Raw genomic sequence first — 17,241 nt, 5'->3', positions numbered from 1 at the left:
AATCCATTTATATAATATCCAGATTAGGTAAATCCATAGAAACACAAAGCAGATTCACAGTTGCCAGGGGCTGGAGAGAGGGGGTAATAGTGAGTAACTGCTATAATGAGTTTAGGGTTTTCTTTTGGGGTGATGAAATGTTTTGCAATTACATAGAGGTGGTAGTTGTACAACATTTTAAATGTAGTAAATGCCTCTGAATTGTTACTTTAGAATGTTTAATTTTATGTTATGTGAATTTTACCTTAATAAAAAAAATTTTTAAAGACATACAGAGGAAAAAAAGTCATATAGAAGAAAGTGGTAAATAGAAATCCTACCTTAAGACACTCCTCTACACATATATATATAAACTCTCCATGTTATTGTACTCACAGGAATTGCTGTTAGCGTCTGTTTTCCCAGCTTTCATGTGCCTGCTTGAATTCTGCTGAGATTTGTTCTGCTCTTCTCCAGTGAGTAGGGCCTTTATTTCAGAAGGGATTTTTCCTTGGTCCATTGCCATACACCACTGCTTGTACTGAAATATGTAAAATATATTTAAGTAAAATTTTACTAGTCAGAGTTCAGGAACCACTGGTAGAAATGCTAGACACAAGAACTCCCATGTTGGGAGGTCCAACTGGATGCCGGGACTCCCATCCTCCACTCTGTTTCCTATTTCTAACTTAGGACATGGATGAGGCCTGCCATTTTGCACAAGAGGGTAAAACTGCTATTGAATCTTCTGGTGATATACTGAAGTACTGCTCAGATTAAAAAGTCCCCTCTGGCCCTGGCCGGTTTGGCTCAGCAGTTAGATTATTGGCCTGTGGTCTAGAGACACCCGGGTTCGGTTCCCACTAAGGGCATGTTCCTCGGTTGCAGTTTGTCCCTGGCCCTGGTTGGGTCGTGTGGGTGGTGGCCACTCGATGTGTCCCTTTCATGTCGATGTTTCTCTCTCTCTCTCTTCCTCTCTCTCCCTCCCACTCTATCTGAACAAAAAACGGAAAAATGTCCTCAGGTGAGGATAAAAAAAAAAGTCCCCTCTGGTTAAAAGAACGTCTCCCCACAGTGTGCTACTAATTAGAATTCATCTCTTTTGGTTAATGGCCACATTATTTCTACTCCTCAAACAGACATTTTTGTAATTCCTTTCTCTCTTTCATAAACAATCAATAAATATCTACTTTCTTCCAGACTGCCGGAGTATGTACCATAAACTTTGGGGTATACAAAAATTAATTATGCCAAAGATTATGCCCTAAAGTAGCTTACATTGCAAAAGGTGAGAAATAATTTATAGAAGTCAAATTCAATATACTAAAAAGAAAAAGAAATCTAATGAATAGTGGACATCTGAACTCTCTTTATGCCTGTCTTATTTTCTTACCTCCTAACAAGCGGATGTAGCCTGTCCTAGTTTTGTAATGATCATGGTAGTATCACTCTCCTCTCCAACCTGTTACCTCCTCCCTTGAGCTCATAGTAATGGGGTTTCAATTCTCTTTTACCTATTCTCTTTTACATTTCTACAGCCACCACCCAAAATCTGAATGAATAAATGAAAGAATGAAACATGCCAAATAAATAAATGTTTAAACAAATGGTATCATACTATTTATATTGTTACATATTGCTATACTGCTTTTTTCACTTAGCAATATATTGTGAATGTTTTTCTACATCAATAAATATATAGGTGCATTGTGATTTTTATTGCGTGCAAAGTAGTCCAATATATGAGTGTAGTGTAATTTAACCAATCCCCTATTGTTGTACTTTTAGATTATTTTCCATTTTTTTTGTATCATAAACAATCCTTCGGTGAAATAATATGCATTCCACTCCTACCAGTAGCGTATGAAAATGCTTATTTGCCCACATCCTGGCTGACCAATGAATGTTCTTACCCATGTTTGTCAACTGGATAGACAGGTGAAAATTGGTTTTTTTCTTCATGTTTTAATATATATTTCTTTGACTGTGAAGCTTAGGTTGATTTTTTTCATCTATTCACTACTGACAAACTTTCTTACCATTTCCAGTTCCTCTCTGAGGGCACATATGGCTCTTTCCCGACTGGATACCAACTCTTCCAAATACTGATATCTCAGTTTCTTTCTGGCCCGGCATTCTCTTGCACTCTGCCGGCTCCTCTCAAGTTTTGCCTTCAAGTCTATTTTGGCTGGCTTCCGACCACGTTTGCCGGGCTTCTTTACTTTGCCTCCAACCACCTTCAGCAAGACAGAGAAGAAATAATGTCTTTTTATCTTAGTTTTGTGTCACAGTAAGGTGACTGTGGCTGCATATTAGCAAAGAAAACATTTACAAATAATAAATTAATGAAGCTTATGGAACTCAAAAAGCATAATCCCATCAAATGCCTTATGAGGCTTTGCTTCATTTTTTTTTTCCTGGTATTTTTGATACAACGAATGTGAGAGAAGAAACACGTTTTCGTTATTTCTTCAATAACAAACTTTAAATAGTTTGACAGTAAACTATAGGTAGCTGGATAATAAAAACTAAAAAAGTGCCAAATTTTTATTGACTTGAGAAATAAGAAAAAAAAATCAATATTCAAAATTGTAAATTCAGTATGATCTCAATGTTATAAAACAACAGAGAAGAAAAGGATGTTAATAAAAGGTCAATGGGGATTTCTCTGATAAGTGTGATTATAGTCAGCTTTTTCTCACCTGCATTTTTTTTTTTTTAAATCCTCACCTGAGGATATTTTTCTATTTATCTTCAGATACAGTGGGAGGGAGAGAGAGAGAAACATCAACATGAGAGGGACACATTGACTGGCTGTCTCTGGCATGACCATGACCAGGGCCAGGATGAGCCACAACCGAGGTACATGCCCTTGACCAGAATTGAACCTGTGACTCTGGTCCACAGGCCAATGCTCTAACCGCTGAGCCAAACTGGCCAGAGTTCACCTGTATTTTTTTTTTTATCCTCACCCGAGGACATTTTTCCATTTTTTGTTCAGATAGAGTGGGAAGGAGAGAGAGGAAGAGAGAGAGAGAAACATCAATGTGAAAGGGACACATCGAGTGGCTGTCTCTCACAGGGCCCAACCAGGGCCAGGGACAAACTGCAACCGAGGTACATGCCCTTAGCAGGAACCAAACCCGGGTTTCTCTGGACCGCAGGCCGACGCTTTAACCACTGAACCAAACTAACCAGGGCCACCTGTATTTTTTTTTAATGATTTTTAAATGTTTATAATTAGAAAAATTATAAAATTTGTATGTAAAATTATGTATATATAAAAACAAATACGTATCCTAAGTAATTTGGTTATAAATTCCCTCTTCAAATTTGTTGAGCTCAAAGGAACACACAGAAGTCCCTGAAATCTTCGGGATACTTCTCTTCTGCCTTTATTTATATTTATTTATTTATTTATCCTCCCCCGAGTACATTTTTCCATTTTTTGTTCAGATAGAGTGGGAGGGGGGTGGAGAGAGAGAGAAATATCGATGTGAAAGGGACACATCGAGTGGTTGCCACCCGCATGACCCAACCAGGGCCGGGGACAAACTGCAAACAAGGTACATGCCCTTAGCGGGAACCGAACCCGGACTCTGTGGACCGCAGGCCAACACTCACTGCTGAACCAAATCGGCCAGGGCTATTCTACCTTTAGAAGCCTATAATTATAACCCTAGACTGTTTCAGGAGAGTTCTTCCTGTTATTTATTTACCTGCATAGGCACAATTTTTTGGTGACTGGCAAAGTAACTTAATCTTCTTCATTGTTTAGCTATGGAACCTCCCCAAGTTCTTATACAAGATGTAACTAACTATGAGGTAAATATGAACTTTTACATTCATGAACCTGAACTTACAGATCAAATAGCTTTTCTTTAAAGTAGTCACCTTTAAGGGGGGAGGGGCATTTATTCCAATGAACAAATTTTTTGGGAAAGTACTTTAGGAGCCAATTTCTGACAAGCCACAATACAATATGCCTTTACAGTCTACGTTATTTTAGAGCAACACATTTTTCTTTAAATTCCCAAACAACTGGATTATCTACTTTGTTTATTTGACGAGGTTTTGAATGACATCCAGTTCTTTCTGAAAATTACCCTCAGTGAATAAAAATGCTATAGCTTCAATATTGTGAAAGAAATATAGCAGAGGCTTTAAAGGCCATTCTAAAAGAGAAGGTGCAGATCAAACACTGGCAGATCATTAGAATACATGAAGAAACCTACCAAGGTAACAAAACTCAAAGGATCAATATTCATTTGGCTATAAAAACTCTGATTTGTTTGTTTGAAATCATTAATAATATCATACACCAACTATGCCCAGTACCCTATAAAGATCAGATCATTACTAAGTATAATGGTTAGGTCAAGAAAACCACACTTTAAATGTGGATCGGCTACATTGACCAGACAGGGTGTCATAACATGATGGCTAACCACTACATCTAGCATTTTATGGGATGGCTCTGAAATGAAACTGAATACTCCAAGGGAAAAAATTTTTTCCTTCCCACTCCCATCTTAAAAGCCAACTGCTCCCAAATTAGTTTCAACTTTTCAAACACTGGTCTTTTAAAGCCTTTCTATTCTGCGTCATCATGTCCTCATTCCAACATAATAATATATGTCTCAGGAAAATTTCCCTCAGAGTTAAATATTTGATTAGCAATTCCAGGATGACTAAGTTGATCCAAATATTACTATGGGCTAAATTTTAAATTATGTTTATATCACATCAATTGCACAATTTTATAAAATATTTTGAAATCAATCACCCTACATTAAAACACAGTGTACTTGCTTTGCTACAGTTTTTAGAAAGCAATACATTTACAGCATAAACGCAAGTCTGTAGTGAAATAAACAGTAATCACCTCTATTCTTTATGTAGCAAAATGAGTCATCACACAACACTATCTATATTGCTTTTCAATTAATGCAGAAGTGGCTGCTTTTGAGAAGCCAACAAGAGAACACAGAGTACTTCACAGATTTCCACTGATTTTCTAAACAAACCTAGCACAGTCATAAAAATCAGACAAAAGTTATAACTCTTTGTTTAGTTTTCATGGTGGCAACATATTTAAATTGGAACTATTTTATTCCTTTTTTAAATTAGAAAGGCATAGAAGTAAATCCAGGGTTCCTGTATTTTATGCCATCTCCTGTAAAATTACATTTAAAGCCACAAAACACCATCTCTCTAGTTCAACTTTTCCTCAGGAACATGGCAAATTTTTGGCTTTTGGTGCCAGCTAAAATCTGTTAAGTGTACCAGTTTTCAAAAGAGTCAAGTACATCCCAGGATTATTGTAAATGTTAAGCATAATAATGGGTGACAGCACTTTGTAAAGAAAAAGGTATACAAATGTAGGTTACTATACTAGTTGCCAATTATAGTAGTTAACTAAACTTTAAATATTTCATAAGCCATAAAGATTGGAGAATGAATAGGGGAAGTTAATAGAAACTAGGAACCAGAAACTAAAACTGAAATCAACCTCACAAATTCCTTAAATATCTCTGGGTCAAAAATCATTCGTACCTATGTTTCATAAAATTTTCACAAACTCGGTGATAACCACATTGTCCCCTCACTTTCTCCTATTTCTTCTATGAGGAAGCTCTTTTTTCTTATCTGTATTTTTTATGATTTTTAAATGTTTCTATTTTATGTGTTTAAAGGCTGAGAATTAAGATCATACTGCTGGATTCAGCTATGAAATAGTTCCTGATAATTCTAAGTTTAACCATTATAGAGAAAGAACAGTCTGCAAAGGCCTGACTGTGGAGGGCTCAGGCTTCCCAGTCAACAGGTTTAACTTCCGCAGAAAGAGGAGACACGATTGTAGTTGCATACTCTTTAGGGGCTTATTAAAATGAGAAAGTCTCCAGTGTCCAGATTAAATCCTATTCCAAAGGTTCTTGAATCACCTTAGGGACGACGAACAACTTAAATTCAGGGCTAAATAGGGTGTGCAGGGAGGGAACACTCACAATGGAAAGGCCTTGAGTTCGGCACTTTACATGTTCTCATATTATTTCACACTTTAGCTGAGGCAAACTCTATTATCCTCATTTTTTTCAGGTAAAGGGGGAAAGTTAACTCCTTTATTCAACAACCATTTATTGAATACCCACTATGCCCCAAATACTGTAAAACTCCAGGAATATTAATACAAGACAGGGTTCTTACTTTTCATGTATTTATATGTGAAACACAGCAGACATGAAATAAACAGTAACATTATAAAGGGCAGGATTATATATATATATATATATATATATATATATATATATATATAGGAGTACTGGAAGTAGACACACACAGAGAGATATGCATACTCACCTCTTTATTTCATAGATAACAAAATTTTAGTCCAGATATTTTCAATGTTAGAGAAGGGTCTAGACCCAAGTCCCCTGATCTGCAATATAGCAACCGGTCACAAGGTAACTCACTGTCATCAAGCATGACTATTCCCCTCCTGGTTCCTAGGTGATACTCTTTAACTTGAACTTGTAATTCCCTGAAAAAGCTCTACCTAAAACTGACAGGTGTTTTATATGCACTGCTATATTAATGCTATATAGTCATTCATTTAATCCAACTCACTGGGGAACGAGGCACTTGGGAAGGCAGTGGTGAGGTTAAGTAACAAACTTTTTCATTTTAAGCTTACTTGAAATGTTTGTCTATTACTGTGACTCTCCACACCCACCACACTGAAGTCATGCCAATTTATTCCTTTATAAAATCTCTGATTTAGTTCCTCCTCTCTATTCCTACTGCCTACATTAGTCAGGGCCCTACTCACAGATTATTACAATAGGTTCCCAATGGGTCTCCCTACCATCTCTCCTTTTCTACCCTCACTCCCCTAGTTAATCCGTCTTGCAAAGAGCTTGCAAATGACCCTTTCTTTTCAGCTTATTACTGTCATATTTTTACTTTAGTGTATTTTTCTTCATTGTAAACAAAAGTAATACCTGAACAGTATAGAAGGGAGGCACTTTAATGGCCCTTTGGCTCGGGACTGCTTACTAGGTCACCATATCCAGTATATGAGCTTCCTGTGGCTGCTGTAACAATGACCACAAACTTGGTGGCTTAAAACAACAGAAGTTTGTACTTTCTGTTCTGGAGGCCAGAAGTGTGGCAGGGCTGCACTCCCTCTGGAGGCCCTAGGCGGGAATCCATCCTTCACTGCGTCCAGGTTTTGGGGCTGTCAGCATTCTTTAATCTGTGGCCACATTAGTCCAATTTCTGCCTCTGTAGTCACACTGTCAAATCTCCCGCTGCCTGTCAAATCTGTCAACTCTCCCTCTGCCCTTCTCTTATGAGGACACGTCATTGGATTTAGGGCCCACCCAGATAATCCCAAGAAATTTTTCCTCTCAAAACCCTTAATGTAATCACAGTATTTTGCCATATGAGGTAATATTCACTTTTACCATATAAAGTGATATTCACAGGTTCCAGCGATTAAGACATGGATATGTTGGATATGTTTTTAGGGGCCACTATTCAGCCTGCAACACCCAGGTTTCCTCTCACCAAGCCAATCTTCTTTCATTATTCCCAACAGGCAGCCCCCATATCAAGTCATGCCAGTCTCTTTAGACACCCCACCATGCATTTCTACCTATTTCTCAACATTTCTCTAAATGTTCCTTCTCCATCGCCCCACCTTCCAAAATGGCAAATATTTTTCCGTCTTTGGTTAGGACAAGCTCTAGCCCTCTTTCTTTGGAGCACCCTCTGCTCATTAATTTCTTTTCCAAATTTCTGGAACATATAGTTAATATCACACTGAATTTTTTTAGTGTCCTCACATATTTAAGTTCTATCTCTTCCAATAGTGTGAGCTCCTCGGGCACAGAAGCTGTGTTTTCTACTACTTCTGTAAACCCCATTGTATTTGGCGCAGAACTACCATTTATTAAAAGACTGATAATTGAATGAATAAATACAAAGAAAAATTAGCAATAATTTAAAATTGATTTAAATTGCTATCACTACCAACAACTTAAAAATCTCTTTCATGAGGAATATAAAATCTGAGAAACCAGTTAAGGACTTTTATTATTTACCACCTTTTTTGTATTTATTTTCATCCTAATGCTCTAATTCTTAAGACAACTCGTATAAGTTTCAAGTTGTTAAGTCTAAGAGAATTGGTGCATTTATATCAGCCACAGCTAAAAAGGAAAACAGCAGGAGGGCTTGTTTCACTTTTCTTTTAAAAACATAAAGTAAAAAGTTATCTCCAGTTGATTAAAGAAAAATAAGATAGATATGAATGTGTCCCAGCCACTGCTCTTTACCACTTTAAAGAGAAAAACAAGTAGCTGCATTTTCATTTGGTGTTAGCCATAACTTCCTTCACAGCTGCGGGTTAGATTTTTTTTTCTCCTGTTTATCAGATCTTCAGAAAGAGAGAAAGTCTAATATCTTCCTGCTGCTAACCTTTCTACCAGTTTTTCTAGTCAGCAGAATAAACCAGATGAACTACGCATCTCTGAAAGGAGAGTTAACTCCTGCCTCTCCCAATCCCTATGCCTCTGCCCCTTCCAGCTATTATTGTTTGAAGCTAAATACTACATATATTTAGCAATGCCTGACACTGTTAAGAACTGACTCTGTGAGAGTGGTTTGTACTTAACTGTCTTTGCTTCTTTCCCACTCATCTCTTTCTCAACTGCTACATTTTGGCTTCTGCCCTATCAGTCCCCTGAAACTTCTCTTGCTAGGTTCATAAACAATCTCCTCTTTTCCAAGTCCAATGGATACTTTCCTCACTACTTACTTCACTTGAACTTTTATGTAGCATCTCATGTTGTAGACTACGTCTCCTCCTTAAAATGCTCTTCTCCCTTAGATAGATGGCAAGACAACCCCTTTTCTTTTCTGGTTCTTCTATATCGCTAACCTTTCCTTTTCAGTTTATTTTGCTGAGCCCTAATTCCTCAGCCTTTTCTGATCATTTTAGAGTTTTCCAGGATTCTGTCTCTCTAGCTCTCTTCTGTCCACATTCTTCACCCTTGAAGGAGTTTATGCATGCTGCCATCAACCACAGCCTCCATTGATTATAATAGGCTCTAATATGGTCTTCAGTTCAGGCCTTCCTTCTGGGCAGTCTAACCAAGCTAGTGAGGAGCCAGAAAAGACTAGCATTTACTGAGAACCCATTATGTACTAAGTTCTTCTGATATGGTTTATATATATAGTACATTTAATTTTCATAATAACTCATTACACTGTTATTAACACACCCTATTTATAGATGAAGTAATTCAGTTCTGCAGAGATGAAATAATTTCTCTAAAAGCATAATACTGCAGCTTGAAAGTGGTATAAATGAGATCTGAACTTTGGTTATACGCCAAAATCCATGTTCTTTCCTAAATGGATCATCTATCCCAGTTCCTACATCTTTACCCTCCTTAATCCATTTTCCATATAACTACTAAGATTTTTCTTTGAAAACACAAATCTGATATTGTCACTTCTGCTTTAAAATCCTTCAATGGGCCCTAGCCAGTTTTTCTCAGTGGTTAGAGCATTAGCCTACGGACCAATGAGTCACAGGTTCGATTCTGGTCAAGGGCTTGTACCTCGGTTGCGGTTCATCCTTGGTCCTGGTCAGGGTCATGAGGGAGGCAGCCAGTCAATGTGTCTCTTACATCTGTTTCTTTTTCTCTCTCTCCCTCCTTGCCTCCCTCCCTCCCACTCTATCTGAAATGGAGAAATATCCTTGGGTGAGGATGGATGGATAGATAGATAGATAGATAGATAGATAGATAGATAGATAGATAAAATCCTTCAATGGCTCCCCAATATCTATGGCCTTTGTTTTCAAACTTCAGTAAGCATATGAAACTTCACACAAACTTCAGTGAGCCACTCAACTGGGAGCCTATTAAAATTCAAATTCCCAGAGAGTCTGATTCAGCCAATGTCTTCTTTATTCCACACTTTGAAAACTACTAAACCAAATTTCTTACCTTAACTTGCCAGGTATATCACGACCCAGCCCTTGGTTATCTTTCTTTCATGTCTCTGCCCACACCTTTACTTGTGCCTTATGCTCAGGATTCAGTGAACAATAGCCCTGCTGGCAAACCCAAACCAGCTTGTTGCTAGTTCTGGTAAATAAAGTTTTATTGAAACACAGCCACATCCACTCATTACATTCTGACTATGGTTGCTTTCATGCTACAATGGCAGAGTAATTGCAACAGAGATCACATGGTCAACAAATACTGTCTGGCCCTTTATAGAAAATTTGTCAATCCTGCTCTAGCCTGTAACAAAATACTTATTTGCCAGTGCAATGTGGTTTAGTACAGGGTATTCCCTCTTCCCAATTTTCTAGGGGACGCCTATTCTTCATTTCAGATTCATTCCTACTGTGTGAACCCATGTCCAACATACCCAGACAGCTAGGCATCCATTCTAGTGTTCCCCAAACCACTTTGCTTCTATTGCCCTCATTTTTACCTCACTATATTATAAATATTTTCCTATATGTCTGCCTAGTCCACTGAAATGTAAGCTCCTGAGAATAGTTATAAACTCTTATTTATTTTTGTATCTCTACTATCTAGCACAATGCCTGATACATATTAAGTGTCCAACAGATGTTTGAATTAACAAACTTTTCTGAAAACAAAGAGCAAAACATTATTTAAAGTTCAATTTCAATTGGTTTTTCTAGGATTAAAATTACCCCTTGGGGTTAAACTATCTGTAGAGGCACCCTAGTTAAAATGTGCATGTAACCTAGATTGGAAAGGAAGGCACATTAACATATTAATATCTACTGTCAGAAATTTATTTAGTGTATGAGCTGGATCTTCTGCCTTAGTCTTGTGGAAAGTATTGATGGAGTAGAAGGACAGAAAAAGCAGAAAATGTCTGAGCTTTGTGGGACTGCCCAAGCAGAGTAGCTCCAGCTGCAGCAAAGGATGACTAAGGGGCTAACAGGAGGGGCTTCAGGGGCCAAAGGATAGGTTTGAGAATGTCAAAGAGATTTTTTGGGCCAACCTAAAAATTTTTTGAGAACCAGCATTACTCAGAACAACTGAATGGAACAGAAGAACCTGTCTTCTTACCTAAGGAAGGTATAAGAAACCTCATTTTCAGATAACTGTGTGTCATGCAAGTAGAAAGGAAGTAAGGAGAATAGCAGCCCATAGAAACATATTGTGACCAGCAGCTGGCCACTCTCTCATCAGTCCCTGAACTGGAACTTGATGCCCTAAACTGTCAGGCTGGGCAATAAAGTATGGTGGTCTTTTATCAATTTATAGTCTGCAGCAGGAACACATCTGGTCTAGGATATTTCAATTTACTCATTCATTCATTCAATAAACATAAAAGTCAAATATAAAATAAGATCCTTCTGTCTATGATCAAAGCCTCTAAAAATAACACATTTCCATTTTCTCTGTAACTGAATGCAGCAGGTCAGGGAGAAAAGGCTTTCATAAGAACAAGCACTTTTTCCTAGAGGTGAACATGCAGGTGGGCTCAGCAGACTACCTTTCCCACATAATCTGACAGTTTAGGGCACAGTTTAAGTTGATGTCCCATCCCATTGCCACTGTCCCACTTTGGGGCATAGTTAGGAGCAAAGGGTGGTAGTGTAGGAGTAAACAGAGCTGCAAACGACACATGTAAAAATTGGTAAAATGAACACTGTGCTAAGGACCAAATGCTAGGTAATATAATAATAACATTTTTTGGATGCCTACTATGTGTTAGACTCTACTCAATGTATTATCTTTAATCTTCAACAAAGCCTGTAAAGAAGGTACTGAACAGATAGGATGGAAATTCAGAAAGGTTCGATAACTTAGCCAAGATTTGTTCTTTCCCAACTAACCTAGCAGAGATCTACTCAGTTAGTATTTGAACTCTGCTACTTAGCACTTTCCCAAACCCTTACTGTTAGATCCAATATAGCTCTTGCTTTATTTTTCTCACTTGCTATCATCTGTATACTCTGGCTAGTTGGCTCAGTGAAGCACAGTGATTAATAAAGCCCAGGTATATCAGGGCATTCTCCATAATGCCACTGTTCCAATTAAATTTGATCCCTATTAACAACTAGTACTCTATGCTGTTTCCGGCACAATCCTAGACACTAGGGAGGCAAAGCTGCACCCACATTCAAGTCTGTCCTGTTCTTACTCGAGGAAGCTAGATGGTAGAGTGTGGAGAGCTCTTGGCAAACTCATTCATCGCCACTGATGAAAAGAACCAAGGATACAGAATCTTTTAAAGGGAGGTCCTCACATTATCATCATCTTGTTTCTTGACCTGCTCATTCAAATTCTGCCTCTCTATCACTGCTGCTCCTGCCCACTTCATCCTCTTCCTGTTGCCCGGGCCTAGCTGTCAGTGTTTGTCATCCATTGTGCTCTCACCAGCACAGTGGCCATACTTCCAAGCCCCAACTCTCACCTTCTCTTATACAGGGGGAAATGGAACCTGAGACTCCATCGCCTGTACATAATGTGAGGGGAGAAGTGTGTTTTGTGAGTTTATATGTATGTACTAGGAGGACAATACAATTTTGCAGGACTGTAACAACTGCAGCACAGAGAAAGGCAGGACGGGGAGCTGCGGAGTCCCAGTTTAAGGGCTGTTTCACACAGCCTGACTGCTGAAAGCAGCCCAGTCTTGCTGTACATGGCTTTAAATATTATTCACCCAAAACTATGACATGTAATCAAAGTGAAAGTAATGTATTCACAGAGGCACTATTCATCCATAGACATTTGAAATGGATTTTATTTTCCATAATCATTAAAGATTTAAGAGACTGCTGATTTCTAATTCTTTCATAACAACAATGAATTAATAAAGATTAAAAACTGAATTTATTTTGTGTAATTGTGGACCCTATAGGAAGTAAGCTATGAATAGTCTACCCCCCAAATTTAACTTCACTCTTTTAGGCAAAACAATATAATTTTATACCCACCAATAGTTTGCTAGTTTTAGAAATAATTACTATGTGATTTTATAGGAAAGTAAAACAACTCAAAATCTTATGTACTTTTCTTGGACTTATTTGAAATTATTGAAGACTTTGAGAAAGTTATTAAATGTTTCAAAGGTGTGAAAAGGAAACAACTGAAAATTATGAAGAATATTCTGCGAGAGTCTCAAATTTTAAAAAATTAAAGAACAATATGTTATTTTGGCTTTCTTAAGCAGCCATAACACTACTTTCTGGGAAATATAATGGATACAATAATCAGACTTAATTTCAAAATTAACACCGAAAGATCAAGCTAGCAAAAACTTTTTCAAAAAGTTATTTTCTGATTTTTCTAGAAAACTTTCAGAATTCTCCCTTTGTGTCTTGGAACTATTTCCTATTAGGAGGGGTTTGCTGCTTCCCAAGTAGACTGGTTTTCTAGGTGAGTCCCAATTCCAGAGTACTGAGTTGGGCTTTCCCTTCTGTCTATCACTTTTTTCAGAGCCTTCTGCAGGAACAGGAAGAGGAGATAATGTAGAATAACACAAGCAGTACAGAGAAGCTGGAAATCTTTTCAGTCTCTCTGATGATAGGTGAAACAAAAACTGGACAGCAACAAAATGTTACTGGTTACGTGGTGGGGGAAAAGGGCATCCAAACAAGGAAAATAGCTATCTCCAGCAGCATGCTGGAGATTGTGGAAAATAAGACCTCTGGGTAGCATAGGGGAGGACAATTTCCACTTCAAAAAATTGGCAAATTCTGGAAGTCTGATAGTCAATAAGCTGACCATCCCTATCTTCATGAAATAAAACTAGACAACACTAATGTGGACTGACATAAAAACAGGTTATACATATGAATTACCAATAGTGAACATTGTCTGCTATCTTATAATCATAAGGATAAGTGATTTAGATAGAGAAAGGAGGTGGTGGTGATGGGTTATTAAGATAGATTAACAAGAAATAATTCACCACTTTTCTTAAGAAGGCTTTCCAGAGGAGGTTAGATTCCAGACTCTGGACGAATAGCAACGGGAGCTTAGCAGAGTGTTCCAACCAACCACAGGAAAATAGCTCAGAGGGGGAGTGAACTGATTATATGAATGGGGCATTGAGTAAGGGAGCAGGAGAGAAGAAAGGGGAACAGTCAAGGGAAACAGGGCTGGTTCAGGGTGCCCTAGTTAAGATCTCCAAACTAGAGAAAGGCGGGGAGGGAGCAAGGGAAGGTAAAAAGGGAAAGCAAAGTAATTCCTTCACTATCTTGGTAGGCAAGTCAAGGACTAGGGTTGGCACTACCTGGAAAAGCTGACAAACAGGCTTGCCCTGGGACTGAACATTTCCCAGAGGAGAGGGCCCTTTTTGGAACAACGCAGCCCGCTGTTCCCTGAATTCCTGGCTGGGTACCCTGGGGTAATAACTGTAGGCGCGGGGATGTCTAAGGCAGGTGTTTCTTGGCTGTTGGCATGGACTACAGAGCTGAGGCTCAGCGGCGGGACCAGCACTTAGCGAGAAGCAGGCGGCGGAGGCGGCAGCTGCGCGTGCAAACCACAGGACTTACCTTACTGTCATCCATCTCGGCAGGCAGGCCAGCCTGGCCAGGCGCTCCCTCCCCTTGCCCTCCCCGGCTCCGCCGGCCTGGCCCGGCCCGGCCCCCGCCCCGGGGGAAGAAGGGGATATGGTTCTGGCTGCCTCCTCTCGCCTAACAGTTCGCTTCCCTGATGCCACAGTCACGGGGACGAGGGACCAGTTCAGGAATGGCAGAGCGGACCCTGGAGGCGGCCCAAAACGCCTCCCTTCGCCGCCACCGCCCCCTCCTCCCTCTCCATGACAGTCTGGGTGTGTTTACGGACGCCCTGGAAAGCGGCCGGGACAGGAGGGTGGGCGGGAGTGCTGCACGCGGTATGGCCTCTTCGGCTCCCGTAGCACCGCGGTGCTCTGGGGACTGTAGTTTTTCTTACCGAAGTCTGTACGCGGCTGACTAGGGAGAAAACTACAATGTCCATAGAGCCCCAGCAAAGCGTCTGTTTTCCTCCTCTCGCCGCAAGCGCTGCGGGGGCGGGGCCAGGCGAGAGGCCAAGACTACGTTTCCCACAGAGCCTCCCTGGGAGGTTTTGGCCCCTGGGTTCCAGCGGCTTGGGCACCTGGAGGAGGGCTTCTGGGGCCCCGCGAAGGCAGCCTTGAGGTAGGGATCCTGGGAGCAGGCCCTCCTCAGGGACACCGAGGATACTCTGAAGATTTCTTATTGAAAGGTGCAGCTGCTTTGGGAAACAATTTGGCGGTTCCTCCTGATGTTAGACATAGAGTTACCATGTGGCCAGCAATTCCACGAGAAATGGGAACATATGTCCACATGAAAACTTGCACACGGCTGTTTTGGCCTAGAAGCTTTATTCATAATAGTCAGAAAGTGGAAACAACCCAAATGTCCTTCAATGGATGAATGAATAGGCCAATTGTGATATGTTATTAGGAATATTATTAGACCATAAGAAGGAATGAATTACTGATATATGCTACAATGTGGATACGCCTGGAAAACATGCTAAACGAAAGAAGCCAGACAGGAAAGCCACATATTGTAGATTCCATTTATAAAGAAATGTCCAGAATAGGTAAGTTTAAAGAAACAAAGTTAATGTATGGTTGGCAGGGGCAAGGATTGGGGAGCAACAGGGACAGAGGGGAGTTGGGAATGGGGAATGATCGTTAATGGGTGCTGTACTGGGTTTCTTTTCAAGGTGATGAAATGTTCTCAAATTGACTTGGTGATGGCTGCACAGCTCTGTGAATATACTAAAACTCACTTAATTGTACATTTTAAATGAGTAAATTTGATGGTATGTGAATTATATCTCAATAAAGCCATTAAAAAAATAAGTGTCTTTGTGTCCTCCTGATTTAGTAAAGTCAGTGAGCTTGTTGTTTTAGCCGATGTTAGGCCATTGAGAACTTGACAAAGGTTGTGTGTTCATTAATGTAATTCCGCAGAGCCTTTTGACCTTTCAAAATTCAGTTGAGGTGGAGTTCCCAGGTTCAGCAATAAGTATACAGGACATTGACTTACAGTAGAATTTCTGATAAATATCTTGTAGTATAAGTACATCTCATGCAATATTTGAGACATGCTCTTATTTTTAAAAGTATTTGTTCTGTCTCTGAAAATGAAAATCAGTTGGGTGTCTTCTATTTTATCTGGCAACTCCAAATTGAGGAAGAGTAGTAATAGGCAAGTTGAATAGTCTCTGTTATACCCAGAATTTATATAACCCTTCAGAGGCACTATAAAGAAATGTAAATGCAGCCTAGGCAGGTCATGAGGTTGGTAATGGGTCTGGCATGCTGGGGTTGTGGCTATTGGGCCCAGCCAGGGGTGTGCCCTCAGCCCCAGACTGCACACTTGACAGTCTGAGAGTTGCCTAGCCACATCCTATCTGAGGAGCAGGGGGGCAAAAGTCTGTGCTAGTGCAGGGTCTTTTCCTCTTCTCACCTAATAATACCCCTTTGGCGTTTTGTTTAAAAAAAAAAAAAGTTTGTTTGTTTTTTATTGATGTTAGAGAAAGGAAGGGAGAGGGAGATAGAAACATCGATGAGAGAGAATATCGATTGGCCACCTCTTGCATGCTCCCCTCTGGGGATCAGGCCCACAACTTGTGCATGTGCCCTGACCGAGCATCAAACCACCTCTTGGTGCATGCATGGGTTGACACTCAACCACTGAGCCACACCAGGCCAGGCCTAATATCCCTTTGGTTCAACACCTCCAAGAGTCCCTTTCCACCTCCTAGCTTCCTCAGGTGTGCCTTTTCCACTGCTAAGCCCTGTTCTTCAGGGTGAACTGTTTTTCTCCTGGGTTAGTGCTCTGCCACTCTTTCTTCTTTGACAAAAGTGCACATGGATGGACCTAGAGAGCGTTATGCTAAGTGAGATAAGCCAGTCAGAGACAAGTACCATATGATTTCACGCGTATGTGGAATCACATGCATGTGGAATCTAATGAACAAAATAAACTAACACACAAAATAGAAACAGACTCACAGAGAACAGACTGACAGCTGTTGGGTGGAGGGTTGGGTGAAAAAGGTAAAGGGATTAAGCAAAAACAAAACAAAACACCCTCATAGACACAGAGGAAAAGGGTATTGGGGGAGGTAGAAGAGGGTATAGAGGGGATAAATGGTGATGGAAGGAGATTTGACTTGGGGTGGTGAACACACAATACAGTATACAGATGATGTATTATAGAATTGTGCA

General features: G+C 39.8%; 1 protein-coding gene across 3 annotated transcripts in view; it reads right to left on the bottom strand.

Moving 5' to 3' along the window:
• The window catches only part of CREBL2 (cAMP responsive element binding protein like 2), a 50,210-nt gene extending 35,198 nt beyond the window's left edge, over nucleotides 1-15,012 (bottom strand). For 2 of the 3 annotated variants that reach the window (XM_036251984.1, XM_036251985.1), the window contains exons 1-3: nucleotides 14,949-15,012; nucleotides 2,019-2,216; nucleotides 376-520 (exon numbers count right to left, since the gene is read on the bottom strand). In XM_036251984.1, coding sequence (XP_036107877.1) covers nucleotides 376-520; nucleotides 2,019-2,216; nucleotides 14,949-14,993 — 388 coding nt within the window. In that variant the 5' untranslated portion in view covers nucleotides 14,994-15,012. Of the gene's footprint in view, nucleotides 1-375; nucleotides 521-2,018; nucleotides 2,217-14,548; nucleotides 14,862-14,948 lie in introns of those variants that run through there. The other variant, XM_036251986.1, reaches the window with a different exon arrangement.
• Nucleotides 15,013-17,241: the final 2,229 nt, after the last annotated feature.

Source organism: Molossus molossus, unplaced genomic scaffold (assembly GCF_014108415.1).
Source record: "Molossus molossus isolate mMolMol1 unplaced genomic scaffold, mMolMol1.p scaffold_m16_p_10, whole genome shotgun sequence".
Classification (NCBI taxonomy): Eukaryota; Metazoa; Chordata; class Mammalia; order Chiroptera; family Molossidae; genus Molossus; species Molossus molossus.
The sequence above is the reverse complement of the archived record's forward strand: the minus strand, read 5'-3'. Positions and strand labels throughout refer to the sequence as shown.